The sequence below is a fragment of the Papio anubis genome, chromosome 2, assembly GCF_008728515.1.
Source record: "Papio anubis isolate 15944 chromosome 2, Panubis1.0, whole genome shotgun sequence".
NCBI lineage: Eukaryota > Metazoa > Chordata > Mammalia > Primates > Cercopithecidae > Papio > Papio anubis.
This window is the reverse complement of record NC_044977.1, coordinates 155,610,273-155,622,290: the sequence shown is the minus strand read 5'-3', so window position 1 is coordinate 155,622,290 and position 12,018 is coordinate 155,610,273. Positions and strand designations below refer to the sequence as shown.

Here is a 12,018-nt window from a genome sequence, read left to right as displayed (position 1 = left end):
TTCTGTACACATACATAGTAAAAATTATTTGTAACTTCTGTGTCTGTGTTTAATTCATTTGTCAAAAACTATATGACAGAGCCATCAAACATTTCTATTCCTGGTGACCTATACTTGTGAATTAGAGGTTTTAATTCAATAGATACCAAGAGGAAAGGAAACTGACTTATGATTTAACTTATATGTCAAGTTGACTAAAGATCCCTTGGTGAAAAATGGCCAAATTTCATTTATTTCACTAGTAGTAAACAGTTATTCTAATTATGATTTATTTTAAAATTTTATTTGATATTTTAAATGATGATGAATTTTATTTACGTAGAAGACAGCGGTTACAAAAACAATAACAATTAATGTAGAGTCAGCAGCTAGATGCTTCACCACTAGATGGTGCTCCTACCTCAGCCATCTAAAGTGCTGAATCAGTGATGTGAAAACCAACAAATGTGCTGATCAAGTGTGGCCACTGAATAAGGAGATTTAGGCTATGAAAAAATGGAATACAAATACATTGTTTTATAGTATTAGATAAGTAGGTTAGCACAGGCTAAAAATAGGAAATGCCTAACAGTCAAACTGTTTGCAGATTTTAAAAATTCTGTCAAAAAGGAGAAAAATAAAATAAGCATGAATGGATACAGATTATAAAGTTTTATAATTTTTAACACAGTAATTTCATAAATAATATAAAGTATTTGAGTATATAAATATAAATTTTAAATAAAAAACTCATACTTTAAGATAAATTTACATTCAGAATCAAGAAATAAGGACACAAATCTTCAACAGAAAAATGTGGTTTAATAATATGTATTGAAATTGACTTTAACTTGAGAGAGGGGACATGGAATTATGATAAATGAAATTCTTAATGTTTATTTTCATACATAAAATTTCTGTGCTAAAATCCTCCATCATTTTTACATGAACTTCCACCAAGCTGTTGCTAAGAATACAATATTGAGTAAGACACGTTCTCTGTCCTCAGTGACCTCAGAGTCTGAGTGGTTGGGGCCAGTAGAGAAATTAGGCACTGGCTAGTCTTAGCTCCCACCTAATTCAGGAATCCTGTCAACTTCCTAAATACTTGGGGTGAAAAGAAACCCAGCCACTTCATACAAACTCGTTGCTTTACAGGGCTAATTTTAGGAAAGTCTTTCTTATATTGAAGCATTTCAGTATAAATGCATTTCTGTCTTGCAGTTGTAATTCTTCCCTTTGGTGCAACACAGAACAAGTCAGCTGCTTCTACCCAATAGCCACTCAGATCTTGATCACATCTACACTCTAGTCTTATTTTTTTCCCAAGATTAAACATTACTACATTAGTAGCATCTTTCACAATTATTTTGAATATAGTAACACTTATCTGTTTTGTGGTTTTTGTGCATTCTATGTGAGTCTATCTATAAATAATAGACAAAAATACTGATATATGTGAAATACTAATTAGAGACCTTTCTTGGGTTGACATCCATCTGCTATGCAAAACTCTGACTAGAGTTCTTCAAATACTTATGAAGCCAACCCATATTTCTCTAACACAAAGATAATACAAAAATCTTAGTTATGCAGCTTTCAAACCTCATTATTTTATCAAGCAGTTATAGACCACCTGATATATAGAAAGTACCATATAAGTTACTGGAATACAAGTTGAGAAAGACCTAGTCTCTTAGTGTTTAGAGGTGGTGATGGTCAGGTGCACCAGTGTTTAGAATGTAACCACGGGGACAGCTAAAGGAGGCTCAGGTGGCAGTGGAAGCACAGAAGGCAGGGCTCTAGTCAGTCCCTGTTCTGGGGCCTCCCATGGAGTGTGACACTTGAGCTCAATTCTGTAGGGTCAGAGGGGTTAGCACTGATAGCAGGGGTGGGGTGGTGAGTGCTGAACAGCTGAAATCTAGACCTTCATCCTGATGCTAGTTTTTCCATGTTCAGTTAAAGAATCACTCCCTCTGCTGAAGAATCCAGAAAGAAAGGTGGTTTAGTGCCTCATTAGGCCTGCTATTGAGAAAGATGTCCAAATATCTTGCCTTATTTGTTCTTCTTGCACCAAAATAGCTTGAAAAAGAGATCTAATCTTTTCCATGACAAAAACCACCAAAGATAACAGGATTTCTGTATTATTAGACTATCAAAATAAAAGCAGAATGCACCCCCCCCTCCCCCCAAAAAAATAAAGCTGCTTAAATTGCTCTTTTTGCCACTGCTTTCTTTGGGAGAAGAAAAATAATCGGAAATGAAGTGGGTAGGAATTACTGCAGGTAAAATTGTTAAGAATGCACTGTGACCTCGTACGTCCAGGATTGCAGCTTCCGTCTTCCTTCTCTGATCCTCTCCTACACCACAGCACACACATCCTCAATTTAGACATATTTGTTTCTTATCTCCTCTTCTCCCATTCCATCCAAAGTTTTCTCCAGAGATACAATTCTGCTAAACCCATTAAAACACCAGCTAATAACAAAGATGTTCGTGCCCAAATTAAAGTTAGGACATAAATTATCCCAGATGTATTTGAATTCCATAGAGTCTAGAAGACCAAGAGTCTTGAAGACTCAAGTGAATAAGACTATGATAACCAGAATAAGACCCTCTTGAATCATACCACCTTGATAGCCATACTTCTGACCAGTTAATCAATCATTAGGCCAACCCAGCAGATACTTCTCACCTCATATGCCTTCCCAAAACATTGAGCCCAATAAGCATTACTTGAATCAGGCATCACTGTATAAATTGGAGGTAAACAAATGAAGTGATGTGAAGGCAGCTGGGAAGTGAAGACTTGTGAGCAGATAATTTTTTTAATTCTTCTTGGAAGTACAGAGGCAAATTCAAAATATATAGATGTATAATTAAAAGTACAGTGCTGATTTTTACTAGGAATTACACTTAACGTAGTCAAAAAGCTAAAAGTTAAATTGATCCCAAGTGTGTTCATAGATGGCCTTTGAGAAAGTAGTGGAGATCTTCAATGTTTTTATTTGCTTTTATTTTCCTTTTGGAACCAGGTTATTCAGAGAATATTCTACACAGTCAACAGATCTTGGAGTGGAAAAATTACTTCGACAGAGATAAGAAAAAGCAACTTTTTGCAAGTATGCCTTTCATTAGAATTCATGTATAATGAGCAATTTAAATAATTTTCTTACTCTAACAAATATTTGAATGCTTAGTGTATTCAAAGCACTGTCACTACTTTCATTCATTAAGCATTTATCAAATACCTGTCGTGGGACGCTGGAATGTTTTGGGTGAGGGGGTAAAAATGAAGAGAATAATAAGGGATCTCTGCCTGAAGGCATTCACTCTGGAGCAAAAAAGTGAAGTGTACACACACTAAACCTGAAATGATAATTTCCATAGACATAGATAAAACGTACAGAGAAAGCTTCACAATAGATAAGCCTGGAGGGGTGGGCTGGGGCTAGGTTGGGAAGGGTCTTGGAAAGCCCTTGGAAGATTTTAAACTTGATCCTTTCAGCAATGACTCTGTATCCAGCACCTGCTAGAGAAAAGTACTAAAAATTCCTTTTAAGAAAGAATACATTTCATTCAATTATTTTATTCATTTTACCAAGTGAGAGAGAAAGTATTGACCACTAGTGGGAGCCTTTTACCGAAGTAATCTTCATGCCTGATTGTTTAAGCTTCTGTAAACATAAAGAAAGTGAAATTGTTCACACTTGGGAGAAAATTAAAGGTTTTATTTTTAAGAATCATACTAAATGGAATTTAGGCCAATAATACAACCTTATTTACTCTTTATTTTTTCCTATCTTCATCTGAGACAGAGTAATGAAGACTTGGCAAAACTAGCAGTCCATGATGGATATACAAACATTTTTTTATTCTAAAATGAACAATCATCATCACAGTCAGTGTTGATATTTATTGAACACCTGATGCCTACCTGGGCTCTCAGTAGGTAATATGGGATGGGTTAAAATGGCAGTAATTCCATAATACCTCAAGAGTAATTATAATAATCCCCCACTTTCCTGAAGCACATTATAGGTTGTAGTTTCTGAATCATTTTTATAGTCCATCTATTTATTTATTTATTTTTTTTGAGACGGGGGTCTTGCTCTGTTGCCCAGGCTGAAGTGCAGTGGTGTGATCTTGGTTCACCACAATGTCCACCTCCCGGATTCAAGCGATTCTTCTGCCTCAGTCTCCTGAGTAGCTGGGACTACAGGCATGCGCCACCATGCCCAGCTCATTTTTGTATTTTTAGTAGAAATGGGATTTCACTGTGTTGGCCAGGCTGGTCTCGAACTCCCGACCTCGTGATCCATCTGCCTCGGCCTCCCAAAGTCCTGGGATTACAGGCGTGAGCCACCATGCCTGGCCTAATCCATATTTTTTCTTTTTTGGCTTTTAAAATTATTCCTTTTTTTTTTTCTTTAACCAGTGATAAAATTTGAGGCCCAAATATACTTAAATGATTTGTATAAGATCACATACAAGTAAGTTGCTGAACTGTGAAAAGAACTCAAGTGTTCTGCTTCTTAGAGCATGATTTATTTTCTCCTGCCTTTCCTTCCCTGCCCCTCTCCTTAGTCTTCCTCTTCGTACTTAAACAATACTCATAAAGCATTCAGATAATATGAGCACATCTAGAGTAATAAACAGAAGTCACTATTCTTCACTCTACCATTTTACTCCCTTTCCCCAGTGGGGGACCCATATCATATGTGGTTTTATTCTCTCATAAATATATACATGTAGTATATAGTTTTGTTTTGTATGGCTGCTATTTTGAGGGTTTTCAAAAAATATATGGGTTCATACTATTCTGTTAACTTTGTTTTTTCACTTAACAGTGTCTCAGGGTTTTGTTCATTTGCATTCATATAAGTCAATCTCATTCTTTCAACTACTGCACAATCAACTGCATGGCTAAACTGTAATTAATTACATATTCCTCTATTGATGTCCAAATCATTTTCAGACTTCCTCTATTACAATGATGCAGTGAACATCCTTGTACCCTCCTCTTGTATGTGGTGTGAGTAAGAATGTCTGTAGAATAGACCACTGGAGGGAAAATTCTGGATCAAATACTATGCGCATTTTTAGTTTGGTGGATTCTGCCAAGTTACCCTCCAAAAAGCTTGCACTACTTTCACTTACATACTCACCAACAAAAGTTGCTGTCGTCTTCATTTTATGCCAATCCAGTCGGTAAAAATGATAGCTCTTTGCTTCTAAAATGTGCTTTATTGAAAGTGTTCTGCTTCTTACATATCAAAGGGCATTTTATAAAATGAAATATTATAAGCAAGTTTGGAAAACAAGAAAAACCATATTTTATGACCCTTATACAACTAGTATCATTTTTGTCTGTATTCATTTAGTCTTATTCATATGTACATATGCATTTTTAGGATTTTACGTAGTTCTTAGTGGGTACAATCTTGTATCCTATATTTTGTACTTACTATATCATGGTTTTCAGTGTAAACTTTATAATTTTTGCTGGCTGCATAATTTTCTATTGAGCAGATTTACCAAAACTTAATAATTTATGTTGTTTTTAGTTTGCCAGAGCACTTTGGTTTTCCAGTGTTTATATTTTAAAAACTAATTTTTTGTTGAAATACTAACATTTGCCTTATGAAATAGTCCTCTTTGTCCCTCAAGGTTTTCTTTTTTTTTTTTGTTTCTTTTGAGACAGAATCTTGCTCTATCGCCCAGGTTGGAGTGCCGTGGTACAATCTCGGCTCACTGCAACCTCCACCTCCCGGTTTCAAGCAATTCTCTGCTTCAGCCTCCCAAGTAGCTGGGATTACAGGCGCCTGCTACCACACCCAGCTAATATTTGTATTTATAGTAGAGATGGGGTTTCACCATCTTGGGCTGGTCTTGAACTCCTGACCTCATGATCCACCTGCCTTGGCCTCCCAAAATGCTGGGTTACAGGCGTGAGCGACCACAACCTGCCCCCTTATGTTTTTCACTTTGCAGTCCATATTAATATTGATACATGTTTATTTTAACATTTAACTGTGTATATTTGTCCATCTTTTTTTTAACCTTCCATATTTTTTTTAGATGTATCTCTTATAGATGCATATAGGTAGATCTATTTTGGGGGCATGGTTTTGATACTCAATCAAAAAATTTTTGATGGGGAGATATAATTCACTTATCTTTATAGTGACTATTCATATATCTGATTTTATTTCTGGCATTTCTTTTTTTATATATTTCTTACATTTTTTGTGCTTTCTTTTATTTTTCTTTCTGAATCTTTCACTTCTGAAAATGTCTTTATTTATCTGCCCACTTATATAACAATTTGGCTGACAGTAGAATTGTGGGTTCAGTATCATTGATTCTGGAGTTTGCCATAGGGGAGTACAGTGAGTCAGGGAAGACCCAGGTTTACTGCCAGCTCAGGGCCCTGCATCTCTATCTGCCGTGCCTATGCCAGGCCACCATGTATCATCACTATTGTATGAGTCACCTTTGTGATATAAACTTAATTTTTATTATAAAACCAAACGCTATATGTAGATGCCTACCCTTCTTAATATTGCTCACATAACTTTGAAAATTAAAAACAGTATTTGTTTCTGGCAAAGTAATGAAGACTATGATGTAATTGTTCTCTTTGTGCCAGTCTCTGACCTCTGACCAATTATACTCCCCAAGTAATGGTACTTCCCTTTCCCTGCTTTTACATCCTCCACAGTATCCAACCCTTCACTGAGCATATTATAGAGCTCAGTAAATGCTTATAGATTGATTGGTTGATTAAAGGTAGGATGAGGTTGCCTATTAAAGGGTTTCTTATTTGGTACCAGAAACAAAATTTTAAATTCAGTTTAAAACAGAAATTCACTAAACTGCACAGTGGCCAAAGCTGCTTTTTCATAATGTTTAAATTCTTCTTCTCATATCATTTCAGACCCTAGCACTTTTGGAAGAAGAGGAAGATATAAACCAAATTACAGATTACTTCTCCTATGAACATTTCTATGTTATTTATTGTAAATTCTGGGAACTAGATACTGATCACGACCTCTACATCAGCCAGGCCGATCTGTCTCGATACAATGACCAGGGTAAGTGATTCTGTAGATGCTAAGACTTAACCATTTTGAAGAGTTATATAAATCATCACTACTCATTATGAGAAATTCCCATTTGCTAAATTCTAAACCTAATCAAGTCCTCTTTACAGGCCAAGAATTTTTAAGAGGGGATAAGTGAAGATAATATAATTTTTTATTAAATTAATAAAAGCCTTGATGTAGGAGAAGGAGTTTGGAAGTAAGTAACCAATCACAGTCTTAGTTTTGATAAAGCGATGAGTCTTTATACCGGTGTGTATTTTCTGATGATGAATTGAATAAGATCCACACCTGTGTAAATCTGTTTGAAAGAGAATATGTATACACCTTTGTAAACCTTCCCACTTAACAATATTTCTATAAAAACCCAAGAATGAAAATAGTGTTTCTAACTTGCCAAGTTTTCTTTTCAAGGATTCACAAAAATTTACTTTTGGAAATTTAGTTCCAGAAAGATATGTCTCTGCAGATGGATTTTGTGTGCTTTCTTTTGTCAGAAAACAGAAAGTTACATATCACATGATAATACCCTTTTTGCTTCATTTTTGCCAGCAGTAAATCCAGAACCTATTGCCTACTAATTTAATATCCTTGTTTTTTTTTCGAGACAGTATCTCACTTTGTCACCTAGGCTGGAGTGCAGTAGCATGAACATGGCTCACTGTAGCCTCGACCTCCTGGGCTCAAGGCATCCTACCATCTCAGCCCCTAAGTAGCTGGGACTACAGGCATATGCCACCACACCTGGCTAATTTTTTTGTAAAGACAGTGATATGGTTTGGCTATGTTCCCATCCAAATCTCATCTTGAACTGTAGCTTCCATAATCCCCACCTGTTGTGGCAGGGACCTGGTGGCAGGTAATTGAATCATGGGGGCGGGTCTTTCCCATGTAGTTCTCATGATAGTGAATAAGTCTCATGAGATCTGATGGTTTTATAAAGGGGAGTTCCCCTGCACATGCTGTCTTGTCTGCCACCATGTAAGATGTGCTGTCGCTTCTCCTTTGCCTTCTGCCATGATTGTGAGGCCTTCTCAGCCATGTGGAACTGTGAGTCCATTAAATCTCTTTCCATTATAAATTACCCAGTCTCATGTATGTCTTTACGAGCAGCATGAGAGCAGACTAATACAGTAAATTGATACCAGTAGTGTGGGGCACTGCTATAAAGATACCCAAAAATGTAGAAGGGACTTTGGAACTAGGTAATAGGCAGAGGTTGGAACAGTTTGGAGGGCTCAGATAAAGACAGGAACATGTGGGAAAGTTTGGAACTTCCTAGAGACTTGAATGGCTTTTACCAAAATGCTGATAGTGATATGGACAATAAAATCCAGGCTGAAGTGGTCTAAGGTGGAGATGAGGAACTTGTTGGGAACTGGAGTAAAGGTCACTCTTGCTGTGCAGAGAGACTTGGCATTTTGCCCCTGCCCTAGAGATCTGTGGAACTTTTAACTTAATAGAGATAATTTGGGGTATGTGGTGGAAAAAATTCCTAAGCAGCAGAGCATTCAAGAGGTGACAGTGCGTAAAAGTTTAGAAAATTTGCAGCCTGATAATGCAGTGGAAAATAAAAACCCATTTTCTGGGGAGAATTCAAGCCCACTACAGAAATTTGCGTAAGTGATGGGGAGTCAAATGCTACTCACCAAAACAATGGGTAAAATGTCTCCAGGGCATGTCAGAGACCATCATGACAGCCCCTCCCATCACAGGCCTGGAGGCCTAGGAGGGAAAAATGGTTTTCTGGGCCAGGCCCAGGGCCCCCCTGCTCTATGGAACCTCTGAACATGGTGCCCTGCATCCCAGCTGTTTCAGCTCCAGCCATGGCTTAAAGGGGCCAAAATACAGCTCAGGCCATTACTTCAGAGAATGCAAACCCCAAGCCTTGGTGGCTTCCATGTGGTGTTGGTTCTGTGGGTACACAGAAGTCAAGTATTGAGATTTGGGAACCTCCACCTAGATTTCAGAGGATGTATAAAAACACCTGGATGTCCAGGCAGAAATTTGCTGCAGAGGCAGAGCCCTAATGGAGAACCTCTGCTAGGGCAGTGTGGCAGGGAAATGTGGAGTTGAAGCCCCCGTACAGAGTCCCTGCTGGGACAATGCTTAGTGAAGCTGTGAGAAGAGGGCCACCATGCTCCAGGCCCCAGAATGGTAGATCTACCAGTAGTTTGCACCATGCACCTGGAAAAGCCACAGATACTCAATGCCAGCCCATGAAAGCAGCAAGGAGCTATACCCTGCAAAGCCACAGGGGTGGAGCTGCCCAAGGCCATGGGAACCTGCCTCTTGCATCAGTGTGCCCTGAATGTGAGACCGAGTCAAAGGAGATAATTTTGGAACTTTAAGGTTTAATGACTGCAGTATTGGATTTTGGACTTGCATGGGGCCCCTTTGTTTTGGCTGATTTCTCATTTGGAACAGGTGTATTTACCCAATGCCTGTATCCCCATTGTATCTAGGAAGTAACTAACTTGCTTTTGATTTTACAGGCTCATAGGTGGAAGGAACTTGGGTTGTCTCAGATGAGACTTTGGACTGTCGACTTTTGAGTTAATGCTGAAATGAGTTAAGACTGGAGGGACTGTTGCGAAGGCATGATTGGTTTTGAAATGTGGGGGACCTGAGATATGGGAGGAGCCATGGTTGGAACAATATGGTTTGGCTGTGTCCCCACCCAAATCTCATATTGAATTGCAGCTCCCATAATCCCCATGTGTCATGGGAGGGACCCAGTAGGAGTTAACTGGGTCATGGGGGTGGGTCTTTCCTGTGCCACTCTTGTGATAGTAAGTCTCATGAGAGCTCATGGTTTTATAAAGGAGAGTTCCCCCACACACACCCCTGCTGCCATGTAAGATGTGCCTTTGCCTCTCCTTTGCCTTCCATCATGATTGTGAGGCCTCCCCAGCCATGTGGAACTGTGAGTCCATTAAACCTCTTTCCTTTTTAAATTACCCAGTCTTGGGTATATCTTTATTAGCAGTGTGAGAACAGACTAATATAGATGGGGTTTCGCCTTGTTGCCCAGGCTGGTCTCCAACTCCTGAGGTCAAGCAGTCCATCTGCCTTGGCCTCCCAAAGTGCTAAGATTACAGGCATGATTCACCACGCCCGGCCTGGTTTAGTATTAACTAAGCACCAAGATACATTGATTCATTCTTCTCTCATAAGATTGTCCCTGTTCTGTCCTTTAATGCCTTCTCAGGCACTGTTGGTTTTTAAACAATACTTTAGCTTATTAGATATAGCAGAGTATAAATCTTAAATAAATGCATTGAATTTTGTTTTTGTTTTTTGGTATGGCTGTTACTAATGGTGTGCCTCTTAAGAAAAGGCTCATCAGGCCGGGGTCAGTGGCTCATGCCTACAATACCAGCACTTTGGGAGGCCAAGGTGAGTGGATCACTTGAACCCAAGAGTTCAAGACCAGCCTGGGCAACGTGGTGAAACCCTGACTCTACAAAAAATACAAAAATTAAAAATTAAAAAATGTCTTTTAAATGACAAAATAAATACAAAAATTAGTTGGGTGTGGTGGCATATGCCTGTAGTCCCAGCTACTCAGGAGGCTGAGATGGGAGGATCTCCTGAACCTGGGGAAGTTGAGGATGCAGTGAGCCATGATGCTGCTGCTATACTCCAGCCTGAGCAACAGGGAGACCCTGTCTCAAAGGAAAAAAAAAAAAAGGCTTGTTATATATGGTGTCAGGTTTCATAGAGCTTTGCGTATTTAAGAAATAAAGTTGGCCAGGCACGGTGGCTCACGCCTGTAACCCCAGCACTTTGGGAAGCCGAGGCAGGTGGATCACGAGGTCAGGAGTTCAAGATCAGCCTGACCAACATGGTGAAACCCCGTCTCTACTAAAAATACAAAAAAATTAGCCAGGTGTGGTGGCGCATGCCTGTAATCCTAGCTATTTGGGAAGCTGAGGCAGGAGAATCACTTGAATCTGGGAGATGGAGGTTGCGGTGAGCCGAGATCGCGCCATTGCACTCCAGCCTGGGCAGCAAGAGCGAAATTCCATCTCAAAAATAAATTAAATAAATAAATAAAAGAAAGAACAGGTCTCTAGTCTCTCTCTCTCTCTCTCTCTCTCTCTCTCTCTCTCTCTTTCTCTCTCTCTCTCTTTCTTTCTCTCTCTCTCTCTTTCTCTCTCTCTCTCTCTCTCTTACTCACCAACATGCTAACTTAAGCTATGATTGTCTCTGTGAATAAAACTCCCTGATGGAATTTCTAAAAATCTTATGGTATATCATGTTAAACCCTGGACTTTTATAAAATGGGAATATAAGAAAAGTATGTTTGTAGTGTGTTTGAGGAGCTTTTAAAAAACTACTTGAAAGCATTCTCCATTGTTTTTAACTTCTATTTTATGTTGTTTTAGGAGCTTACACAATCAGTTCCCCCTTGAATTTAATTTAAGGATAAAATTTGTCTTGTTTATAGGAAAATTGGTCTCATTGGATAAAATTGAAGAAATCCTATATATATATATATATATATATGGAGAGGGAGCTCGCGACTGTCGCCCCAGGCTGGAGTGCAGTGGCCGGATCTCAGCTGACTGCAAGCCTCCGCCCCAGGTTTACGCTTATTCTTCTGCCTCAGCCTCCCTATAGCTGGGACTACAGGCCCACCTCGGGCCGGGCTATTTTTTGTATTTTAGTAGAGACGGGTTTCACTGTGTTAGCTGGTGTGATGGTTCCCATCTCCTGACTGGATCCAATCTGCCTCGGCCTCCCAAAGTGCTGGGATTACAGGCTTGAGCCACCGCGCCCGGCCAATCCTATATATTTTTGTCTTAGTTGTCAGGATGTTGAGACCTAACTTAGCATTCAGCTATATTAATACTTCCCAGATGTCAGCCATATTCATTTGCCTATTATTTTTTAAAATTATTTTAAAATTATGCATAAATAAAAATGT

The 12,018-nt window shown here is 38.9% G+C and overlaps 1 protein-coding gene across 6 annotated transcripts in view; it reads left to right on the top strand.

Annotated features, from left to right (window-relative positions):
* Positions 1–12,018, top strand: part of PPP2R3A (protein phosphatase 2 regulatory subunit B''alpha) — a 190,483-nt gene that overhangs the window by 107,974 nt on the left and 70,491 nt on the right. For all 6 annotated transcript variants that reach the window (XM_003895077.3, XM_017955869.3, XM_017955870.3 and 3 more), the window contains 2 exons: positions 3,015–3,101; positions 6,920–7,076. In XM_003895077.3, the coding sequence (XP_003895126.2) occupies positions 3,015–3,101; positions 6,920–7,076 (244 nt within the window). The remainder of the gene's footprint in view (positions 1–3,014; positions 3,102–6,919; positions 7,077–12,018) is intronic.